We start from the raw sequence: 24,809 nt of genomic DNA on the forward strand, positions 1-24,809 counted from the left end.
ACTTTTTTTTAGAACTAAGTTAGCTTTAGCTACCCTCTGTCTAAACTCTTTTACCATGTTCACCGGGAACTTTACCTGCACGTTTATTTCCGCCTTTGGTTTGTTTTTATATTCTCTACCTATGTTTACTGATGTTTTTATCTTGTATCTGTGTGTGTCGTAGACACTGTGTTTTCTGTGTATATTTAAACTTTACCAGTATCGGTATTCTAGCTTGATAGTGAGTACTAAAAGACATCTTATTTGTTTATATTCATTATGATAAAGTTAGATTTTTTATTACATGTGATTCTGTCACTACATGCACTCCGCTCCTTCTTCTCCGCTCGTCTCAGGTATATAATGCTTCTTCCAGCTGAACGGTCGGCGTAGCGCGTTCATGCGTTTTGGGGGCGTGGCTTTGGAAAGAGCCCAGAAGGGAGAAGGTGGAGTGAATGGAAATAATGAGCTTTAAAACAGTCGTGAGAGGTCTACAGACACTCAATTTTTATACTTACATTTTAATTATGTATTGATATATAAAGAAAGTGTAAAAAAGTTTTTTAACCAATTCTTACCTACCCTACCTTTAAATGTACAAACTGTAAATGTAAAAACTGAAATTGCACATATAAGGTATCTTTCATAAGCACTTGTCTTCATGACAAATTTATTCAATTTATTCAAGTATACATATATAATTAAAAGTAAGTCAGCTCTTTATTGCTATTTATTCTTTAAAATAAATAGCAATAAAGTAAACTGTGAACATTGGATGACCTTCATGAGGTAGGCTAAATACAATGTTATGTTACCTATTGTTTATAAGCTGTTTTATTGATGTCTTTCCGCGTTTGAAACACTGATTGAGTGATTACATGAGTTATTTTACGGATTTCAGTACGTTTTCCTGTATCTTTTGATATTTATGCATGTTTTTCAAGATATAACTTGTATTAAAGTGGAAGAGATGACTCGCGCTCCACGCTGCCGCTTGAACTGAGACACTACAGCGATCTGTCATGTCACATTTGGGGGTGTCAAAACGGCAGTTTGAATTTCATAATAAAATGGACAGAATTTGAAAGATGACACTTTGTTTTTAAGAAGTAACGAAGCACAGTGCTATTTGTGATTATTGGATGAGAGGCGTGCTGCAATTAATGTTTAGTGTAGGAAAAACTTGCAGAACTGGCAACCCTGGCTTGAACTACCAGTGATTCATAGGGTCAAAGAGAGCCTGCTTTTATGTAGCTTTTTTTTAACTGTTAATGCGCTATTGTTGAGTTAACTTGCCCTAAATTCAACATTAGACATTTTTTTTACACACACAGTGTGAGTTGCAGTCGGACACATTTTTCTGCACCCTTTTCCGATGGCTGATAGTGACAATAATAGGTTTTATCGGCCGATACTGATTATTGGCTGATACATCGGTGCATCTCTAGTTCAAATGATTGTTTAAGGTGCGGTCACATTTACAGGATTCCCATGTTTTCATGAACACCAGATTCAAGGACTTTCAAGGACTTTTTCAAGCACCATTTATTTTATTTCAAGCACCTATCAGACTCATAACCCAGCATATGTAGCATCACGAAAGACCTCTTAAAGTAGGCTACTTAAAGGAACACGCCGACTTTTTGGGACTTTAGCTTATTCACTGTATCCCCCAGAGTTAGATAAGTCCATACATACCATTCTCATCTCCGTGTCTGGTTGTGTCTCAACTCTGTCTGATGCACCCACCGCTAACCTAGCTTAGCACAAAGACTGGAGGTAAACGGCTCCAGCTAGCCTACTGCTCAATAAGTGACAAAATAACGCCAACATTGTCCTATTTACATGTTGTGATGTGTATAGTTACGACGTGTACTAAGACCGACGGAAAATGAAAAGTTGTGATTTTGTAGGTCGATATGGCTAGGAACTATACTCTCATTCCTGCGTAATAATCAAGGAACTTTGAGCCGTATCATGGATGCAGTGCGCAAAGATATTACATAGCGCCTGAAAATAGTCCCCACCACGCTCTCTGTGCAAACAAGTTGTCACGTTGGTTATGTTGACGGAAGTTAGCCTATTTTCAGGCGCTGCATAATATCATTGCTCCGCTGCAACCATGGTACGGCAGCAAAGTTCCTTGATTATTACGCAGGAATGAGAGTATAGTCCTAGGTTAGCCATATCGGCCTAGAAAATCGCAACTTTTCATTTTCAGCAAGTGTATGTACTGCTCTCCATCGGTTCAAGTTTTTTCCCCCGCTACCCCTCCACCCCCCGAACATAAGCAACGTTTCGTTCTGTCTTTGATAGCGCATATACTGTAGGACAATTTTTGAAATAACACCATTCTAAACAAAATTTATTTCAAATTTAATTCAAGCACATTCAAGGACCTATATTTGTCAAGTACTTTCCAGGCCTTGAATCCATGTGTCTGAAATTCAAGTACTTTCAAGAAGCGTGGGAACTCTGCATTTACCATTGCTTGCCGAAATGTCATGGGAAAAATCCAGTCTTTTAAGTAGGAATCTGTCCGATCAGGAGTCTAACCTGAGGGTGAAAAAATGTTCAGAGCAGATTTCGCTCGTGTTCAAGTTGGTCAAGATTCGCCACATTCACCAACAAAAGCTGCTTGGTTTGATGTCTGTGTGAGCTAAACTTCATACATCACTACACTATTGACAATCACTTTTGCCAACTAATTTCAGTGGAAAGTAACAAAAGCCTGCTTGAAAAGCTAAATATACATGACGTAATTGCATCATTCTGGCTAGTGAAAAAAAGTCTGAAAAGTCGCTTAATTAGAAGCAAAGTCGGTAAGTTGGCAACACTGTTGACAATCTTTTTGCCCATGAAATCTTGATTAATTTCACTAATTTAAAATGACTGATGTGACCGCAACTTAAGAATCGACACATGTCAATGATGACAAATTAAAAGAATGAAAACATTTTCATAGTTCCCTAAAGGAAGTATAGGTTAAATGTTTATTAGGGGATGTTTATGGAACAGCTCATCGAACTGTGGTTTGAAATCCAAAAATATAGAGATATGGTTAGTATGTAGATGTAGATATAACACCAGTGTATGTAAACTGAACTGTACTTAGATAAAGGGAGACAGCTATGTTAACTATTGTCCTCACCTCCAATTCATTCTCATCAAATATGGCCAGAAGGTTTTCAGGGACCAGTTCATTCAAACCTGAACAGAAGAGGTAATTTAGTTCATTTGAGATTGTCTTCTCACAAAGACACTGAATTCAAGAGTCTGACCATGGGCTCTTACCTTTGAGGAAGTGCTCTACTTCATCTCGCACCTGACTGGCTAGTCTGAACTGGGCCAACAGGTTTAAGTAGTGAATTTTATTCTCATTGGTCACAGCAATTTGAGCACCACCAGATATCAATTCCACTACCTGTAACATTATTACTCTCAGTGAAGGTGCACAACTAACATTCACCTGTATCTTCAAATAATAGGGGTGTCCTAACTTGCTTCTGGAAGGCCATTGTCCTATAGAGTTTAGCTCCAAATAGAATTAAATACACCTGGACTTCCAGGCTGGTGTGTGAGCTGGCTGGAACTAAACTCTGCAGGACGTTGGCACTCCATGTACAGGATTGGACACTTCTGCCTTAAAACCACTTACATGCACACATGCATTGAACTGTATGATATTTGGAATTAAGATTAAAATGGAACAGATTTCATTTTTAATTAATTTTTCATTGAATTAACGAGGACTACCTTTTCCAGATGTCCCGACTTGCTATATTTTTCCTCTGCAAACACCAGGTCCATTTCATTGACATCATTGTTCAAAATGAAGCAGACTTTAGTTTTGTAAAATTCCTCATCGTCAGTTTCAAAGTACTGGCAGAGCAAAGAACAACAAAAATTAAACAAACATTCATATTTTAATGTTAATGTATGTTATGTTAATGTAAGTAAGTCATGTATTTGCAAACCTGCAAACTCTGGACCAATGAAAAAGATATCGTGTGTGTTTTCTTAGAATCAGCAATTCTGATATTAGAATATAACTACATGTTGTTTAGTTAGCAACATTCTTTGAAACAAAACCAATGTCTATAGTAACATTGGCCCCACTTTATATTAGGTGGCCTTAACTACTATGTACTTACATCAAAAAGTAAGTACAATGTACTTACTGTGTTCAAATTGTATTGCAAAACACTTTTGCTGATATTGAGGTGGAATACGGGTAAAGTTAGGGACAGGTGTGGTGGTATGGGTAAGTTTAAAGGTAGGGTTAAGTGTAAGGGAAGTGTCAACAGTGTAATTACAAATGTAACTACAGAAATTAATTATAGATGTAATTACAAGCAGGTATTTTTAAAAATGTAAGTACAATATAAAAACATGTATGTACACCATAAGTGCAATGTATCAAATGATTAATTAAAATGTTAGTACTAGGGATGTTAATGATTAATCAATGATCGTTTAATTGTCGATAATACATTTAATCGATAAAACCTATCGATCATCGATTAATCAGGGTCATGCGCGTGCGTGCTGCTCAACCGCGAAACATGTACTGTAAACATAGACAGTAAAAGAAATGGACAGAGCGACTCCATAGACTTCAACGGGGAGAATTGAAGTCAGGTAGAAGCACTCACTTCCTGATGGCTGAGCGTACTGCGCAGCCTCAGACTGAGCTTGATGACGTAGATGTGACGTGATCAGCCTGTCCGACAGTGGCATGTCTTCTAGTAGTTGTGCAACGTAAAATCTAAATCACCGAATCTCGCAGAGACAGAGAGGGTGAGCAGGAGCAACTTTTGATGAATGAAGCAGGATCTGCAACATCTCTATCTGCGTTTATGCCTCCACGTCCCCCCGATTGCCTCATAGACAGTAAAAGATTGCCTACAAGCTTCTCCTCGGGTCTATACGGTAATTTGCTCAACAGCGCGACACAGTCGCGTGGTTATGACGCAATCGTTAGCCTATATTTTACAAAAACAGCTTCAACAGGGCGATAGTGTAAGATACAAGGTAATGGAGCCTTTTATACATTGTCGTGTTTGTTTAGAAATAAACAATGGACGAATGGAGTCTTTAAACGCCTCAGGTGTAAAGATATTCACTGTCAAAGTGAGGCCAAAATGAATGGGAGTCAATGGGATGCTAACAACAGGTGATGGCTTGGTTAGCTATGGGTGGTACGCTTTCCGGGGGCTGGGCTACCCCCTTGACTGTAAATCAGACACGAGGAATAAAGCCGCACCATAGACTGTAAAAAGGGTGTGCGCAGCGCGCGAGGCAAAAATGACGGCATCGCAGAGTGCCAAGTGGACGAGGCGCGCGCGCAGTCAGCCTTCGGAGGTATAAACAAGGTGAAAATAATGCGAGCGCGCCGGAGCTCTGTTTTGGACCATTTTACAGCTAGAGTGACACCTTAATCTTGACTACAAGTTTGCATGTGCATTCGCAGCCATTTGCTTTGTGCAAATGTAAGTTGTATTTTGTGTGGGCCTATCTATAGCTGATTTTTTAATCTCATATAGGATGCATCTGGTTAAGAATTAATGCAGTAGTGAAGCGTGCCGGTGATCAGCGTCAGTGCATGCAGCTCCAACAGCAATGCACTTATACTAAACTTATAATGACTATGATTGGGACTGTCATGTTACATATCATTATAAAGAGAACAATATTGTAATACATCGTTGTGAATTTACTGGGTCTAGTTGGCGTTTTCAGCGCATTGTTTCAGGAAGAGCGCGTCCACACATTCTGATGCACGCATCTGAGGTGGAGTGGAGTTGGTGACACGTTAACTATTACTCATATTTGATTATTAAATAAGTAATTTAATTAAATGATCAATCACATCGATTCATTTTACAATCCTGTAGCCCTTAATTTAGACTAAAAACCCTTCTTGTTAATTTGGTGAGGAACATGGTGTCTTGAGCAGCGTTTGCACACCCTGTCATGCGGTCGGCTATAAGCCACTGCTGTAGATGCATGCAGTGTTAAGGCTAACGATTAATCGATTAATTGATCGTTAATTTAAATGACGATCGATCATGGAAATTTGTGTAAATTGACATCCCTAGTTAGTACATAGTAGTACAAGGCCACCTAATATAAAGTGGGTCCGTAACATTCTAAGCTGTAAAATCACCATAGAAACTACAATTTAAACAATTTTACAGTTCATTTTTACAGTTCAGGCAATACATTTCTTTTCAAACTAAAGGTTTTATAATAAAACTCAGATTTCAGCCTAATAAATTAAACAGCAGACAGGCTAAATGAAAAATGCTTATGGAAAAGCAGAAATTTTAAGAGCTGCGATAATAAACAATATTATACAGAGGTAAGATGAAAAGAAAATTCCATCAAAACTTTTCTGAAGACAGTCAGTTCCCTTCAGATATACAGTGCATTCATATAAACAATGATTCCAAGTTAGAACAGTGAATTTTGCCAAAAGTAGACGAGTTTGCAGGCATGATTTGCTAAATTTGCACCCATTACAGAGGGCACATGACTACACATAAAATGGAATTCAATTGTAAATGAGGAATGTATCAGTACAGGTTAACATTTACATTAATTAAAAGGCTATGAATCAACTGTCACCTTGTAGTTCATACGTAATCCAATAATCTGAGCCAAGAAGGAGCGGGTGAATCTGGCTCGTACTAGCTGCTTGTAGGCCCCACCTAAAGCTGATTCATATAGACATTTCCCCACCACTCGCCCTGCAAACTCATACATCTTCACCCTCAGGTGAGGGGGGCGCTCACCATTTGGGTGGACCTGCCCCAAAAAAAACCCACAAAAAAAGCTCATAATACTGTATATTCAAAAGTCAATGTCTATATTACTGCAGTTCACTAAAGATCATGGTGTAATTTTATCCTTTAAAAATACTTCCTCCTATACCATAACTCTTTATATAATCTTTACAGAAAACAGAAATGAGAATAATTTTTTTGCTCACAGAAAACAAATAAGAGGTAGATCCTGACTTACCAAGCCTTGGTTGTTGTCACTGAAGCGCGTGAAAAGCTGGTTATTGGTATCAAACAGAGCCTTACAGATAAGCTCAAACCACTCACGCCTTGGCCCTCCCCAGTCTAGAGCTAAAAAACAACCAAACACACACAGAACAAAGTATTAACAAATTAACCTTTAAATAGGATTTATATGTTTATTAACACTAAAAACAGAAACGTCATGAAACGTCACACTTAGCTTAATATGTTTTTAATAACACCAATGAGTCAACCAACCTTCCTCATCCTGGAACACAACTTCAAAGTTCTTACTCCAATCAGACACAGAAAAGTTCCGTGTGGCCTTCAGAGACTAAACATTGGGGGAAAAGCATCTCTTTAAACTCCCATAAAATGTAGTGACTGTACTACACAAAATAAATAAAAGATTCCAAGGTAGGTTTGTGTGATTACGGCTATTTAGGGAACTTAGGTCTTTCTATATTGTTGTGAAACCTGTTCTATATAGCCCATGAGTAATGATCTGCCAGATTTGCTCACCGACTCAAGCAGAGAAGGACGGCTGATTTTCAGGCAGGTTTTAGTGCGAGGTCTCTTTGAATGAATGTGTCTCAGCTCCCGCTGAAAAAAGTTCACTTTATCCTGAAAAGTCTCTGATCCTCCTAGAAGATGCACAAATAACATTCAAGACATAAAACACACCAATATATCTACATTTAATTGTATTTACTGACACACCAACATTCATACTAACCAATGTTCTTGTGGAGAAATCGGATAAAGGTGGCAGCCATGATATTTCTGTCCTTACAGCTGAGCTCTACTGGTGGTTGAATCCCATCATCTACCACCAGTGTTAGGTATTTATGAACAGGGTCTGGTCCATGGTACGTGAACTGCCAGAGACAGGGGAGAAGAAATGAATACCACACACACACACACACACACACACACACACACACACACACACACACACACACACACACACACACACACACACACACACACACACACACACACACACACACACACACACACACACACACACACACACACACACACACACACACACACACACACACACACACACACACACACACACACACACACACACACACACACACACACACACACACACACACACACACACACACACACACACACACTAGCAATCAAAATATTTCAACCCCACAGAAAGTGTAACAATTTACAGACGCAAGCTTTTCTAAAGCTAAAAAAACAAACATGTATAACACTTTGGTGACATTAAATTTTAATGTTAATATATAATTATAATGTCAATATATAATGTAATAATTCTATGTTACAGGATATTTTTTTCAGAATACAGCTATGCCATAATTATTCACATTTTCTGTTGATACTGATATATCACTTGGTAGGGTAGGGTCCAAAATTGTGTTCAAACACAATTAAGCTTTTAGGAACTCTATAAAAACACTTAATTAGCTTTAGTTGTGATACATGCATACATTTAGCCCATGCATGTGCTGAAGTTGAGTAGCAAATATGGCCAAGGCGAAAGAGCTTTCACAAAAGCTAAAAGAAGATGTTTTGTTAAAAATGCTATGGCTACAATAACTTTTTCAAGACACAAAAATTTCCTAGAGAGATCACTGGCAGTATTGTTTATAAGTTTAAAATGTATGGTACCATAGCAAACCATCCATGAATGGAAGAAAATGCACAATTTCATCAAGGGGAATAAGATGTTTGATCACAGCAGCTGAAAAAAACCTTCGATTTGCTGCCAAAGACTTGCTAGATCAGGGGTTTTCAAACTGGGATCCTCCAGAAGGTTCTAAGGGGGTCCACAGAACATTTCAGAGCATAAAAAGACAAAGCAAAAATGGTCTAGTCAACATTCTAACTGTTTCATTTCTAAATGTTTCTCTCATTTCTTGCCGTATAAGTACTTTCCAGAATTGTTTGCTTTGTATCTTTCTAGTGAGTTTTCTCACTATAGTCCCCTTTATCTTGCTCACTGGGGTTGTAAGGCAGTTTTCTTAACACATTACGTAAGCTGCTTACATACATTTATTGTGAAAGTTGCTTATACGAATAATTTTTATTGTAAAAGTTCTTATTCTGGTTTATAATTCCAACATTAAGTATAGCCAATTTAAGTTTGGAAACAATATATTTTATATTTTTGTATTTATAATGTTACACTTACTATTTATCTAACAGTTTACATTTTTTTCCCAACCTGGTCCCCCGTGAAAGGGGCCGTGTTCATTTCACGGAATTCTGTGAGACCAGGTTGGTTTTTTCATACATAAAAATATATAGATGAATTTTAGGAAAGGGGTCCCTGATAAAAGGTTCATCATATTTGGGGGTCCTTGGCATCATAAAGTTTGAAAACCCCTGTGCTAGATGACCTGATGAAAGGGGGAAAAAACATTTCATTTCAGACTATAAGAAGAACACTAAACAAGCACTGACTTCATGCCTGGACACCTCAATGAATTACACTCTTGACCAAGAGAACATAAAAGGCTGACTTGAATATGCTAAAAGGAATTTAGATAGGCCTGTGGAGTTATGAAAGAAAGTTTTATGGATTGATGAGACCAAATTGGAACTTTTTGGACCCATGGTTCAGCAGTATGTCTGGCACAAAAAAGATATGGTTTGGTGGGTCAGTCTTATTATGGGGGTGCTTTGTTGCTGCACAAAGTGATAATCTTGACAATGTGACTGGCGTCATGGATTCTTTGAAGTATCAGGACATTTTTGCAAAGATTATGATGCATTCAGAGCATAAACTGAAGCTTCACTGTATCATTGGACGTTCAAGCAGAACAATGATTCCAAGTATACATCCATTTCTACCAAAGCTTGGATCGGTGGCCTGCTCAGTTTTCAGTTTTAAATCCCCTTGAAAATCTTTGGGGATTTGAAGAAAGCATTGGCAGCACAGAAGCCAAAGGAACAATATAAGTGAGCTTAGGAATGGGGCTTGAGATTCCAGCAGAGAGGTGTCAGAAGCTTTTAAGCGTTTACAGGCAACATTATCTGAGGTTATAAAGAATAAAGGATTCTCTACAAAATTTGACTTTAGGTGTTTGAATAATTGTGTATATGAATGTTTAGAGCATCCATCCATCCATCCATCCATCTTCTTCCGCTTATCCGGGGCCGGGTCGCGGGGGTAGCAGTCTAAGCCGAGATGCCCAGACTTCCCTCTCCCTAGACACTTCCTCTAGCTCTTCCGGGGGGACACCGAGGCGTTCCAAGGCCAGCCGGGAGACATAGTCCCTCCAGCGTGTCCTCGGTCTTCCCCGGGGCCTCCTCCCGGTTGGACATGCCCGAAACACCTTCCCGGGAAGGCGCTCAGGAGGCATCCGGAACAGATGCCCGAGCCACCTCAGCTGTCCCCTCTCGATGTGGAGGAGCAGCGGCTCTACTCCGAGTTCCTCCCGAGTGACTGAGCTCCTCACCCTATCTCTAAGGGAGCGCCCAGCCACCCTGCGGAGAAAGCTCATTTCGGCCGCCTGTATCCGGGATCTTGTCCTTTCGGTCATGACCCAAAGCTCATGACCATAGGTGAGAGTAGGAACGTAGATTGACCGGTAAATCGAGAGCTTCGCCTTACGGCTTAGCTCTTTCTTCACCACGACAGACCGGTACATCGACCGCATTACTGCAGAAGCTGCACCGATCCGTCTGTCAATCTCCCGTTCCATCCTCCCCTCACTCGTGAACAAGACCCCTAGATACTTAAACTCCTCCACTTGGGGCAGGAACTCTCCACCAACCTGGAGTGGGCAAGCCACCCTTTTCCGACTGAGGACCATGGCCTCGGATTTGGAGGTGCTGATCCCCATCCCAGCCGCTTCACACTCGGCTGCAAACCGTCCCAATGCATGCTGAAGGTCCTGGTTAGAAGGGGCCAACACGACAACGTCATCCGCAAAGAGCAGAGACGAAACCGTGTGGTCCCCAAACCTGACACCCTCCGGCCCTTGGCTGCGCCTAGAAATTCTGTCCATAAAAATTATGAACAGAACCGGCGACAAAGGGCAGCCCTGCCGGAGTCCAACATGCACCGGGAACAAGTCTGACTTACTGCCGGCAATGCGGACCAAACTCCTGCTTCGGTCATACAGGGACCGGACAGCCCTCAACAAAGGACCCCGGACCCCATATTCCCCCAGCACCCTCCACAGGATGCCGCGAGGGACACAGTCGAATGCCTTCTCCAAATCCACAAAACAAATGTGGACTGGTTGGGCAAACTCCCATGAACCCTCCAGCACCCTGTAGAGGGTATAGAGCTGGTCCAGTGTTCCGCGACCAGGACGAAAACCACACTGTTCCTCCTGAATCCGAGGTTCCACTATCGGCCGGATTCTCCTCTCCAGTACCCTGGCATAGACTTTCCCGGGGAGGCTGAGAAGTGTGATCCCCCTATAGTTGGAACACACCCTCCGGTCCCCCTTCTTAAAAAGAGGGACCACCACCCCGATCTGCCATCCCAGAGGCACTGTCCCCGACCGCCACGCGATGCTGCAGAGGCGTGTCAGCCAAGACAGCCCCACAACATCCAGAGACTTGAGGTACTCAGGGCGGATCTCATCCACCCCTGGTGCCTTGCCACCGAGGAGTTTCTTGACCACCTCGGTGACTTCAGCCCGGGTGATGGACGAGTCCTCCTCTGAGCCCCCAGCCTCTGCTTCCTCAATGGAAGACGTGACGGCGGGATTGAGGAGATCCTCGAAGTATTCCTTCCACCGTCCGACAACATCCCCAGTCGAGGTCAACAGCCGCCCATCGCCACTGTAAACAGCGTTGGTAGGGCACTGCTTCCCCCTCCTGAGGCGCCGGACGGTTTGCCAGAATATCTTCGAGGCCAGCCGATAGTCTTTTTCCATGGCCTCACCGAACTCCTCCCAGGCCCGAGTTTTTGCCTCCACGACCACCCGGGCTGCAGTCCGTTTAGCCTGTCGGTACCTGTCAGCTGCCTCAGGAGTCCCACAAGCCAGCCAGGCCCGATAGGACTCCTTCTTCAGCTTGACGGCATCCCTTACTTCCGGTGTCCACCACCGGGTTCGGGGATTGCCACCTCGACAGGCACCGGAGACCTTGCGTCCACAGCTCCGAGCAGCCGCTTTGACAATGGAGGTGGAGAACATGGTCCACTCGGACTCAATATCTCCAGCCTCCCTCGGGATCCGGTCGAAGCTCTGCCGAAGGCAGGAGTTGAAGATCTCTCTGACAGGAGACTCGGCCAAACGTTCCCAGCAGACCCTCACAGTACGTTTGGGTCTACCGAGTCTATCCAGCTTCCTCCCCCGCCATCGGATCCAACTCACCACCAGGTGGTGATCAGTTGACAGCTCCGCCCCTCTCTTCACCCGAGTGTCCAAGACATACGGCCGCAGATCAGATGAAACGACCACAAAGTCGATCATTGACCTACGACCTAGGGTGTCCTGGTGCCATGTGCACTGATGGACACCCTTATGCTTGAACATGGTGTTCGTTATGGACAAACTGTAACTAGCACAGAAGTCCAATAACTGAACACCACTCAGGTTCAGATCAGGGGGGCCGTTCCTCCCAATCACGCCCCTCCAGGTTTCACTGTCATTGCCCACGTGGGCGTTGAAGTCCCCCAGTAGAACGGTGGAGTCCCCAGTCGGAGCACTTTCCAGCACCCCTCCCAGGGACACCAAGAAGGCCGGGTACTCCGCACTGCCGTTCGGCCCATAGGCACAAACGACAGTGAGAGACCTATCCCCGAGCCGAAGCCGCAGGGAAACGACCCTCTCGTTCACCGGGGTAAACTCCAACACATGGCAGCAGAGCTGGGGGGCTATAAGCAAACCCACACCAGCCCGCCGCCTCTCACCATGGGCAACTCCAGAGTGGTAAAGAGTCCATCCCCTCTCGAGGAGTGTGGTTCCAGAGCCCAAGCCATGCGTGGAGGTGATTCCGACTATCTCTAGTCGGAACCTCTCAACCTCACGCACAAGCTCAGGCTCTTTCCCCGCCAGCGAGGTGACATTCCATGTCCCAAGAGCCAGTTTCCGTGTCCAGGGATCGGGTCGTCTAGGCCCCCGCCTTCGACTGCTGCCCGATTCGCTTCGCACCGGCCCCTTACGGTCCCTCCCGTGAGTGGTGGGCCCACGGGAAGGTGTCCCCACGTCGCTCCTTCGGGCTGAGCCCGGCCGGACCCCGTGGGGGAAGGCCCGGCCACCAGGCGCTCGCATACGAGCCCCAACCCCAGGCCTGGCTCCAGGGTGGGGCCCCGGCTGCGCCATACCGGGCGACGTCACGGTCCTCCTTCTTTTTGTCATCATAAGGGGTTTGTGAACTTTTTAGAGCAATTAGATTTTATTTCATTTGAACTCAGTAACTCAACTTTACATTCTCAGAATTACTCAAATGTATATTAGTAAATTTTTTATATGATGGTTTATAGATGCAATTTTGTTCATAAAACCAGAATGTCTTGCAAGTTAGGGGGGTTCAATTTTGATTGCAAGTGTACATATTCTTGAAGGAAATAATAGTTTTTGCAAGCTGCAAAATAATTGTGTTTTTTGCAAATTATTCAGAAAAGAGTTAGTCTGAAGAGCAATAACCTTAGTTCCGGGGCACACACGGAAAGTGAAAAGGCGCCAAGGAATAATTTTCAGGTAAAACTCCTTTACAGAAAATTGCTGAAACACAATATAATGAGTCAGTATCATAATGAACAAAGAACCAATATTAACAAACACAATTGACCACAGAACAAGTTAGCACTAATCTATTTTCAAAATATTTTACCTTTGGTGAGATATAGCAATAGACCTTTTTTGGTTTCTTGACCTTCTCTGACTGGCCCTCTACAGGGGAGTCATGTTCCTCCTCCTCATCCCCCATAGAGGGCCGTCTCTGCAGGGCTAGCTGAGATGATGCTAGAAACTGCCAAGGACAGCTACTGTAAGTGCCCATGTTGTAGAGGTAGGCCTCAAAGTAGATGCTTATGCCTGGAGTAGACACGTTTTTCTCCACACAGTTCTTCTCATTTTCTGTGTAAGTCATTGAAAAAGACAACGATAAAAGATTACAGCAATGCACAACCACTCTTCAGGAAGCAATCATTTGATTCAACTGTGTCCTGCCCTGTCATTGTTACCCTTGATACTCTGCAATACCTGCAGAGTTATGTGTGTTGAACATCATAGAAGACAATGTTACCATCCATTCATTTTAATTGTAGGAGAAAGCTAGTTAATTATAAGCTTTTTGTCTTCCAGGTTTAAATTTGTCTTTGTGTCAATGTCACAGAACATGTCCTTGTACTTTCTTGTATTTTCAAGATACAAGAAAATACTTTCTTGTATTTTCTCCAGAGCGGCAATACAGCCGAAACAAACTTGCATTATTTTCCTGTTATCACTGTAAAGCTGCTTTGAAAAAATCATATTGTAAAAGCACTATATAAATGAAGGTGACTTGACTTGACAGCTATAGTACACAGATTTCTCATCTGTATCTCATAATTATTCATGAGACCATATGTCCTTATCCTATGAAAAGACGTCTAGCTTAATTATTCATTGCAGCACACGATTTCCTATGACAGGCGCTTCAAACAGTGAGATTATATACATTAAGTGAGAGATGCATTAATGGGTCAAAAATTTGTGTTTATTTTTGATTTGTAAGAGTTTCTGCGTTGCATAAGTTGTCTTCCATAGGTCCAATGGCAAAATATGCCTCAAAAGTTATTAAAGATGCAACTTCATATATATTTTCGATGCAGCATACAATTGACAATGGCTGTGCATTTAATTGTGCATTAAATTATAGCTGTCATGGGATATGTATGTATTCGTGTAATTTACGGTAAGCTTACAAAACCATGTATACTATATGTATATTGTGTTGCATGTAGGGGTGTAACAATAGATTGTGCAATATGGCTGCCGCCACATCATCCAGGTGATGCTGCAGATTGGTGGAGATTCCCCCCTTCTATATGTAAAGCGCTTTGAGTACCCAGAAAAGTAGGGCTGGTCCGAATACCATTTTTTTGGGCTTCGAAGCTTCGGTAGTAATCAACATCGAATATTCGAAGCTTCGGAGGGAAGGGGCTAAACATATTCTTCTCTCTAATAAAGGCAGGAATCTCCAGAAGCAGCGTGCCTCAAGAATGTACTGAAAGAAGACTCCAGAAAGATTCTGAAAGGGCCTCAATCTACTCAGGAGAGATTGCCAAGCTTATCGAGCTGGGATGGAAATTAGCACCCGCCACCAGCCAAATGCGGGTGATTTTGTATTGTTGCGGGTAAACTCGCTTCACCTACCGGCCACCGTGGCGGGTAAATAAAAATAGCATAGCCTACTGTTTCACCTGGACGGCGGACACTTTTAGAGGAGGCACACCTTCAAAAAAAATGTGGCGTTACAAATCCACAATAAGTAGTAGAGAAGTTAATTTGCGCGTGGTTGTGTTTTAGCGGCTTTGTTGCCATAGCGGCGGAGTCTCGAGAACATGAGCTGTAAACTTGCGCGTTTTTTAAAAAAACATATCGAGCTCGTGTCGCGTCCGCCGTTTGAACGCAAGAGGATCTCCAGATATAGAGCTGAATAGAAAAAAAGATATCAATGGGTCTGTCCAGTAACTCGTGATGAACCTCAGGCGAACTGCACACTTTGCAGAGAAGCATTTCGGTTGCTCGGATTGACTGATTTAAAGCAGCAGCGGTAACACACACATCCGTGCTTCTAAAGGTATAGGCCTATTGTTTTTTTTAAATGAATAATATATTTATATAATATTCCATACATTATCAGAGCTTGGCAGACAGAATTATTATGTATATTTTAGACAGGTTAATTAATAGATTATAGCCTAATTAATGTTATTATTAATGTACCATTTTAATCATACATTATAAATAATCCTGCCATATAAAGTTTGACATTTATTAAAAGAATATTTAGATAAAAATGGGACAAATAATTACATAATAATATAGTCATAATTTAAGTAAATTAATAAAAAAAAAAACATATTTGAATTTCAGAATTGTCAAAAAAGTGATTATTGGTTCAGAATGACTGCTTTAAAGGGACAGTTCACCCAAAAATGAAAATGATGTCATTATTTACTCACCCTCAAGTTCTTCCAAACATGTATACATTTCTTTGTTATGTTGAACACACAGGAAGATTACTATGGAAGTCAATGGTGCCCCCAAAGCAGCCTGGGTACAAACTTTCTGCAAAATATCTTCTTTTGTGTTCAGCAGAACATAGAAACTCATACGTTTAAAACATCATGAGCGAGAGTAAATGATGACAGAATGTTTTAGTTTTGGGTGAACTATCCCTTTAAAGTGCACCAAATAGGCAACTAAAGAGTTCTTTAGAAATAAATGAAATAATCAAATGTAAAATAATATACCATTTGATATTTTATATTGTTGTGAATGGGTGTCCCTTATTTTGCCACACTGAAGGTGGCAACCCTATGTCGTCAACATGCTATAGAAGATGCCAAAACTAATAGTTTCATTGTTGGGACTAAAAACCTAAAACTGGAAGCCATAAAAGACCACGAATCATCCAAATGCCACATCCATTAATCTGCCCTACTCATTTAATGAAATGTATATCAGTTCATGGTTTGTGTGTGTATAAGAGAGAAAGAGAAAATGTCAGTATTTCATTGAGACTTGAGATTAAATAAACTGCTTAAGTATTGAAGAGCTTGTAGTATTAATTACTAATCGGTTAAAAACAAGAAAGTGGCTGGTAAAAACATTGAGTGGCTGGTAGATTTTGAAATCCACCAGCCACAGTGGCCGGTGGACAAAAAAGTTAATTTCCATCCCTGTTATCGAGGCAGGATACGTAGCCAAGCTCAACCAAAGAGAAGCAGCCCAGACAGAGGAGTCATGTACCTACCCCACCATCTGGTGAGCCATAACAACAAATCAAGACTGGTTTTCAACTGTTCATTCACACACCATGGTCTATCTCTTAATTATCAACTCCTGCCAGGTCCTGCACTTGGACCATCACTTTTGGGCGTCCTGCTAAGATTCAGGCAGCATCAGGTGGCTGTAAGTGCAGATATCAAGGGCATGTTCCATCAGGTCCGTCTCCTGCAGAAAGACAAACCCTTTCTCCGTTTCATTTGGAAAGACCTACACGTTGAGAACCCTCCAGATGTATACGAATGGCAGGTTCTACCCTTCGCTACAACAAGCAGTCCATGCTGTGCCATCTTTGCTCTGCAGCATAATGCTCACCATTTGAAAGCCAAATATCCAGGGTTACAAGAAATGGTACATCAGAGCTTTTACGTAGACAACTGCCTAACAAGTTTTCCTACTGTGGTGGCAGCCAAACAAACAGTGGACCAACTACGCAGTATGCTAGCAGAAGGAGGGTTTGATCTCGGACAGTGGGCTAGTAGTCACCCAGCCGTGGTCGCTCATCTTCCTGCTGAAGTCCGCTCCTCTGCCACAGAATAGTGGTTAGTTCAAACCCATGTCGACCCAGTGGAGCCCACATTGGGCCTCAGGTGGAACTGTGCAACTGATACTCTTGGCTATTATTACCGGCCCATCGAGCATGCAGCACTGACTATGACAACAGCCTACCAGGTGCTGGCATCTCAATATGATCCATTGGGGTTCATACTACCGTTTACCACAAGGGCTAAGGTGATCATACAACAGTTGTGGACTAAAAAGAGAGACTGGGATGACTCGGATCTACCCACAAACCTTCAGGCCACCTGGATCAACTGGGAAAGCGAGCTTAAACATCTCCATGCAGTATCCATTCCTCGCTGTTACACACCAGCTTCCACAACTGCAACAGAACACCACAGTTCCCTCCATGTGTTCTGCGATGCCTCTGAAAGAGCATATGGGGCAGTGGCATATTTGGCCAAACTGGTGAGGGACGAGATGACTCTCTCCATCGGTCAGACAATTCTGTGGACAGACTCCATGACTGTGCTGGAGTGGATTCAGTCAGACTCCTGTCGATATAAAGTGTTTGTTGGAACATGAATCTCCGAGATACAGGAATTTACAGACCACAGATCATGGAGGTATGTAAACACGCAGGAGAGCCCAGCTGATTACAAAACAAGAGGTACATCCCTCCAAAGTTTGACTGAGCCTTGTCAATGAAGTCGAGGGCCTCCATTCTTGAAACAGAGCCCAGAGCACTGGCCTTAGAAACCTGAAGTTGCACAGTCAGAGGGAGTTTCCGAACAGAAGGGCTTCCCCTGCTACTGCTTAATGGCACAGGAAACTGCTTCCAACCTCCCTGACGCCACACAATTCAACACATGGCGTGAACTAGTGAAGACAACTCAACAAAACAAAACAGTCAAGGCGCGTCCACATCAAACTCTACAAACAGTGAGCCTGTGACCAGTAGAGAAGCTGAAGCTGTTCTGCTTAGAGCATGCCAACTTCAGAGTTTTCAAGAGAAAGTTCATGATGAAGTAAGTTTATTGACATGTATATTGTTAATAACCCAGATGGTTACACTGTATAACAATGGCGCTAGGCTAGACCAGGTTTATGACGATGTTGATGTTTAGCGATCTTTCTGAGTGTAATTTGATCCTGTTTAACGAGCGGATTCGTCCCGCTAGCATCACGGCTCGAATTGCTTATGTTTACAAAGTTATTATCTGATATATCATGCTAATATATATTTCTTGATTATAATTATGCATCAGTGCATTATGTGGGGTTATTATTGAGGCTGCAATTTATCATACTGTTATTGTATTGAACAGTATGCAGATGTAGTAAAGGATGTGAATAGTTATAACAGACTTAATTATAAGCAAACGAAAGGAAGAAACGTTTATAATCCCCTGCGAAAATGAGTGCGACGTGAGTGAAGATTTGGGAAAAGAAACGAGATGTCCATGTCCATTGGGATAAAATGGAATAGGCCTATTGTTAAAATTCACGAAAAATCGATTGACCAGATCCAGATCACAAAACAGAATGAAAAAGAGCTCTCTGATCCATTATTTCCTTTGTAGGCTAAACAAAGCTTTGTGCTTCACTCCTGTGGTAATATTCATGTGAAACAGCATTCACATACAAAACACTGGGTTAGTAAAATAACAAAATTAATTTTTAAAAGTATAAAATAGTATTTATGTAAAGAGATATATTAAAATATAAAGCGCTCAACTCTTAAGTGGAAGGAAGCTATTTTTCCCCCTCACGTGCAACCTAGCGGACGAGTCATTATTTGGCTTAGTAAAAATAACGAAATGATAGTTTTAAGTAGAAAATAGTATTTATGTAAAGATATATAGTATATTATCTACCTATTTACATAATTACCCCCCCCCCCCCCCCCAAACGACGATATCATCGACCATCACAATGTTTTACTGTAAACATCGTCAACTGCCAATTTAGGGGACATCGCCCAACCCTACTTGGGGCAGATCATTTCAACGGAGGGAATTAAGGCCGATCCCGCTAAGGCAAAGGCTGTGGCCGAGTGGCCAACCCCTGACTCTTGGAAGGCTCTGCAACGGTTCCTGGGGTTTGCCAACTTCTATAGGCAATTCATCCGGAACTTTAGCCTGGTCGCTGCACCTTTAACAGCACTCACCTCAACTAGGGTACCGTTCAGATGGAATTCCCAGGCCCAGGAGGCCTTTTATGTTCTGAAGTCCCGTTTCATCTCTGCTCCTGTCTTCCAGATCCTGAACGGCAATTCATTGTTGAGGTGGATGGCTCTGATGTCGGGGTAGGCGCGGTCCTGTCTCAGCGGTTTTCCAGAGATGGGAAGGTGCACCCTTGTGCCTTCTTCTCTCACCGTTTGAGCAGCGCTGAGCGAAATTATGACATAGGTAAAAGGGAGCTTCTGGCAGTCAGGCTGGCTCTAGGGGAATGGCGTCACTGGTTGAAGGGAGCAGCGGAGCCCTTCTTGGTCTGGATGGATCACAAGAATTTAGAGTATGTCTGTTCGGCCAAGAGGTACTCTTCTTTGGGCGGTTTAACTTTTCCCTCTTGTATTGGCCAGGTTCCAAAAATGTTAAGCCTGACGCCTTCTCTCGTCACTTTGAGGGTCCTCGGGGAGAGTTGACACCCAAAACCATTCTCTCCAAGGACGTGGTGGTGGGGTCCCTCTCCTGGGATGTCGATGCGACGGGTGAGGGAGGCCGTGCGGGGGGATGAGGTGGTTTGGAAGGGGGTGTCCAGGGGGGTCGGTTGTTTGTGCCGGTTGTGCTGCGTCCTGAGGTCCTTCAGTGGATATGAGTCCAGAGTCGAGAGTCGCCTGTCATCCGGGGGTTCGGAGGTCGTTGGCTGCCATCCGTCAGCGATTTTGGTAGCCGTCCATGGCCCAAGATGTCAGGCAGTTTGTGTTGGCTTGCTCGGTATGCGGTCATAATAAGATGTCTAACCATCCTCCTGTTGGTCTGTTGCAGCCTTTGCCCATTCCTTCTCGTCCTTGGTCACACCTGGCCCTTGATTTTGTCACTGGTCTTCCCCCATCGAGAGGAAACACAGTGATCCTGATGGTGGTGGATCGCTTCTCCAAGGCGGCCCATTTTATCCCCTTACCCAAGCTCCCTTCCGCCAAGGAGACAGCACAGGTGGTGGTGGACCACGTCTTCCGGATCCATGGTCTTCCGGTGGATGTGGTCTCCGACAGAGGTCCCCAATTTGTCTCTCGGTTTCGGAAAGAGTCCTGTAGACAGATCAGGGCCTCAACGAGTCTGTCTTCAGGGTTTCACCCTCAGACCAGTGGGCAGGCCGAGTGAGCCAACCAGGATCTTGAGCGAGCTCTCCGCTGCCTGACGTCAAATAATCAGAGCTCCTGGAGTCAGCAGCTACCGTGGGTTGAATATTTCCTGCTGGTAGCATCTACAGGTTTGTCTCCCTTTCTATGTTCAGTGGGTTATCAACCACGTCTTTTCCCTGCACAGGAACCCAAAGCCGCAGTTTCGTACTGTACTGTAATGACTTTGGTCTGATCTATGTTTGTCTCCGTGTTTGCATGCTTAGTTTTTCTTGAGCACATGGTCGGTGTTGACAAGTTAGCCAGGTGTTCCGCTGTCTTTGTTGTGTTTCCCCTCCTACTCGTTATCCTTAATTCTCATTTGTGTTCCCGTTACACCTGTTGCTAATTTCCCCTCATTATTCTCCCCTATATTAAATCCTCTCTTTCTCACTCTTTTGTCAGACCGTTGTTGTATGTTGTGCAACGCTTACATTGGGACCTGTTGGATTATTTTTCTGCTTTTTGTGTTCCAGCTATTTTGTCCTGTGTCTGTTTTGAGCTCAAAATAAACTCTTCTGTTACCTGCAACTGAATCCGTATTATTCCCTGACAAAAGGAGCATTTATACGATCTAGAGCCAGGTGGATTGAGGAGGGGAGATAATTCTTCATATTTCTTCATATAACTTAGAAAAACACAAACAAGCTCTAAAAACTAATAAACTTAGCATTGATAAGTATATAAGTAAAGAGAAAACATATTGATGATTACATCTATTCCTTATATAATGATTTATATAAATTAAAAAAATTACAAAATTAATGCTATTTCATGCATTCTGACTTATTTACACTGTTAAAGGGTTGGATTCTCATGCTAAACATGGCCAAAATTTCAAAAAAAGAGTTGGACATATAATGGAGTATTTCTGTGCCAAATACACTCCTTTAGGATTCAAACAAATTTCGGAAAGTTCTTTTTAGAGTATGGCCCTGTATGACTTCATAAAGGGCGGAATTTCTTGTATGGGCACCTCTCCCAGATGAGCGCATGCGCAACCAGAGCGAGAGCAAAAGCACGCCCATCAACAAGCTTAATTCATTCAGGTTACGGAAAACGGCGGCAGCGCTGTCATTTTGTTTTTAGACCACGAAATCAGCAATGTCACTAAATAAGTGTGTTTTTTGTTGTGAGGGAAAGAGAACCTTGTTCAGCTTCTCAAATAACGCAGCGTTAAGGAAACAGTCGATGCAGTTTGTTTGTTCCCGGTCATGAGTCGAAAACGCTGGCGGTGAGTGAAACTGCATCCAATGTCTTTTGTTGGCAATCGGTGCGCTAGTGCATATAATGTAAACCCCATGAACCAAAAGTTATCCAGGGATAATGCGGTGATGTATTGTGTGTTTGTGTGCGCCATAGACTGTAAAAAAATATGGACGTAGTGTCCGTGACGTCACCCATAGGATTCTGATGAGCAGTTTTGAAGCGCAAAGTAGGGACGAGCTGGCCGTTGCCATCTTGGCAGCGCATCATCGCGCGTCACTCCCGGATAACAGAAAATGGGCAAAAAGGCGGGACGTGGGCGGAGCTGAAGTGACGCGATGACTAACAGACAGCATATAAATGGCTATCCACCTGTCACTCGAAGTGGCCATGCCCTTAATTATGCAGAACTTTAATGCTTTAAATAATGTAAACAAATGAGTTATAAAAAAATCCACCCCCCTCACAGCTGTCATGAAGGGCACAATTAGCCGTATAGACCAAAACCACAAATTGTACCAGGTTGTAAACATGTGTTCTTCTGCTGTAAAGTTGGGCATTTTAACTCAATGAGATTCTGACCCCTTCTGGAGCCTGTCCCTAGCGGCCAGGCGATGAACTGCAGTATATGTCACTTCCGTATTGGCTTCAAGAGAAACTGCGGGAGGTTGCCGCTTGGTGTGCGCGCTCATGAGTCTTTAGCTCCACCCACTGCACGCCTGCATGAGCTCTGTGTTTTCGGAAAGAATCGGTACATCTGTCTTTTATAGATGTGATAAAACTAAAGACTCTTCTGAGATATGAAGGATGCAATACTACTCTATAGGTACTGAAGATTAACATGAGATTGGCAGAAACTGTGTGTGTTATGTACCCTTTAATTATTCTAGTTCCAAAGTCCATCAAGTGTAAATCATTTATGGACAACTGGAGACCAATAACTCTTTTATGTAATGATTTCAAATTGCTTTCTAATGTTTTTGCAAATACACTTAAAAAGGCATTGGTGAAATAATAAGTGAAACACAACCTTCTATTATCAAAGGGAGAAGCTTGATTATAATTACTTAATTCCTCAGACAAGCTTACTTCTATTTATAGACTTTTTCAAGGCTTCTGATACCCTCAAACATCCTTTTCTGTTTAGGTCTCTAGAAATGTTTGGCTATGAAATGTTTTTTAGAGTAATTTTCATGTTCTATAAATATATTTTTTGTAGAGTTTCCCTTAATGTAGGTTCATCACCCAGAATTCAAATTAGATGAGGTCTAATTTAGATTTCACCATTACTTTTTAATCTTGCAGTTGAATTAATGTCTCTATTCATACATTTTTTTGAGGACAATGTAGGCATTCTTGGCAGGACCTTTAATATAAGCCAATTTGCAGATGACAGTTTTATTTCGTAAAAATAAAGAGGTGCTTCTATAAGTTATTGTTAAAATGTATATTTTTTTCAAAGGCATTAGGTCTGACCATAAACTCTAAAACGTGTGAATTAATGGCTATCCATAATTGTGATTAAAAAGATATAGAGGGCATTCCAGTGAAAAAGGAGGTTAAGTACCTAGGGGTTATGATTACCAAAAATGCTGTTAATAGAGAACAGTCAAATTTTGACCTTTAATCATTCGTTATCTCGAGACCTATCTATATTGGGTAGAATCCTCTTGACTAAAATTGAGGGAATATCTTAACTTATCTATTTATCTCATTCTTTGTATATCGCCCCAAAAGTAGTTAAATCTGTGAATTCAATTGTATTATTTAATTTTATTATAATTTATATGGAAAAATAAAACGCATGATTTATGATTTATAATTCCATATGGTTAAAGAGTATGAACATTGATTTTGAATCTCTTCTTAGTACATTCAGAACAAAAAGGCTGAAAGAGTGTTAACTTGATCTCTGTAAAATTCCTTTGAAGTTATCTAATTTTCATAAACAAGTACTGCTTTTTTAGAAAATGATATTTACCCATAACTTTTCCCCTCACAACTATTCTTTGGAATAATAGGGCTGTATTTATTCATAGGAAATCTGTTTAAAAGCGACTGGTATAGTAAAGGTATTATTTTTATTCATGATTTATTAGATGATAATGGATATTTCTTATCTAATAATGATTTTATTAATACATTTAGAGTTAGAATTACAATAAAAGGATATGATAAGTTATCCGATGCTATACCATTGGATTGTTAAGAATAATCCAAAGCAGTTTTTCCGATCCTTTATCTAGACCTGTAGTTTATCTTCCCTCTTTAAAAATATGCAATGTAAACCTCTTAGACAGCAAGTGTAATAACAAACTTATTCACAAACAACTTAAATGTATTATCACTGGTGATTATCAGCGTTATTTTCTGGGAGACGTTGAAACCTCTTTATACCTCTATATAGCTTTTACCTGTTATATGGCATACTCAGTGACTCATTACAAAATTATGTCTAAGATTTACTAGTGACTATATTCAGAAACTATTTCATTTGGAGGTGGATCCTTGTGGATTTTGTTCTTTTCCTGAAACACTTGATCACCTATTCTTTTTCTGTGAGGTTACCTCTAAATTTTAGTTTGATATCCATAGCTGGTTGTCAGTAAAATGGAGACAATTCCTCCTATAACCCAACAAGATGTACTCTTTTTTTTAAGTGTGATTTAAATTCACCCTTCTATTATGGTGTAAATTTTGTTTTATTGATGGGTAAATATCATATCCATACTTGTAAATGGAAAAAATGTAAACCCTGCTTTATATTTCTATGCGAGCTTGTTAAAATGTTTCAGAGCTTGA

At 41.8% G+C, this 24,809-nt stretch overlaps 1 protein-coding gene across 4 annotated transcripts in view; it reads right to left on the reverse strand.

Moving 5' to 3' along the window:
- arel1 (apoptosis resistant E3 ubiquitin protein ligase 1) overlaps window positions 1–24,809 on the reverse strand; it is a 116,638-nt gene that overhangs the window by 20,188 nt on the left and 71,641 nt on the right. For all 4 annotated transcript variants that reach the window (XM_079833385.1, XM_079833383.1, XM_079833384.1 and 1 more), the window contains 10 exons: window positions 13,794–14,038; window positions 13,607–13,684; window positions 7,744–7,885; window positions 7,530–7,651; window positions 7,266–7,341; window positions 7,006–7,115; window positions 6,610–6,789; window positions 3,736–3,861; window positions 3,274–3,403; window positions 3,131–3,189 (listed from right to left, as the gene is read on the reverse strand). In XM_079833385.1, coding sequence (XP_079689511.1) covers window positions 3,131–3,189; window positions 3,274–3,403; window positions 3,736–3,861; window positions 6,610–6,789; window positions 7,006–7,115; window positions 7,266–7,341; window positions 7,530–7,651; window positions 7,744–7,885; window positions 13,607–13,684; window positions 13,794–14,038 — 1,268 coding nt within the window. The remainder of the gene's footprint in view (window positions 1–3,130; window positions 3,190–3,273; window positions 3,404–3,735; window positions 3,862–6,609; window positions 6,790–7,005; window positions 7,116–7,265; window positions 7,342–7,529; window positions 7,652–7,743; window positions 7,886–13,606; window positions 13,685–13,793; window positions 14,039–24,809) is intronic.

Source organism: Gobio gobio, assembly GCF_949357685.1.
Source record: "Gobio gobio genome assembly, chromosome: 13".
NCBI classification, from domain to species: Eukaryota; Metazoa; Chordata; class Actinopteri; order Cypriniformes; family Gobionidae; genus Gobio; species Gobio gobio.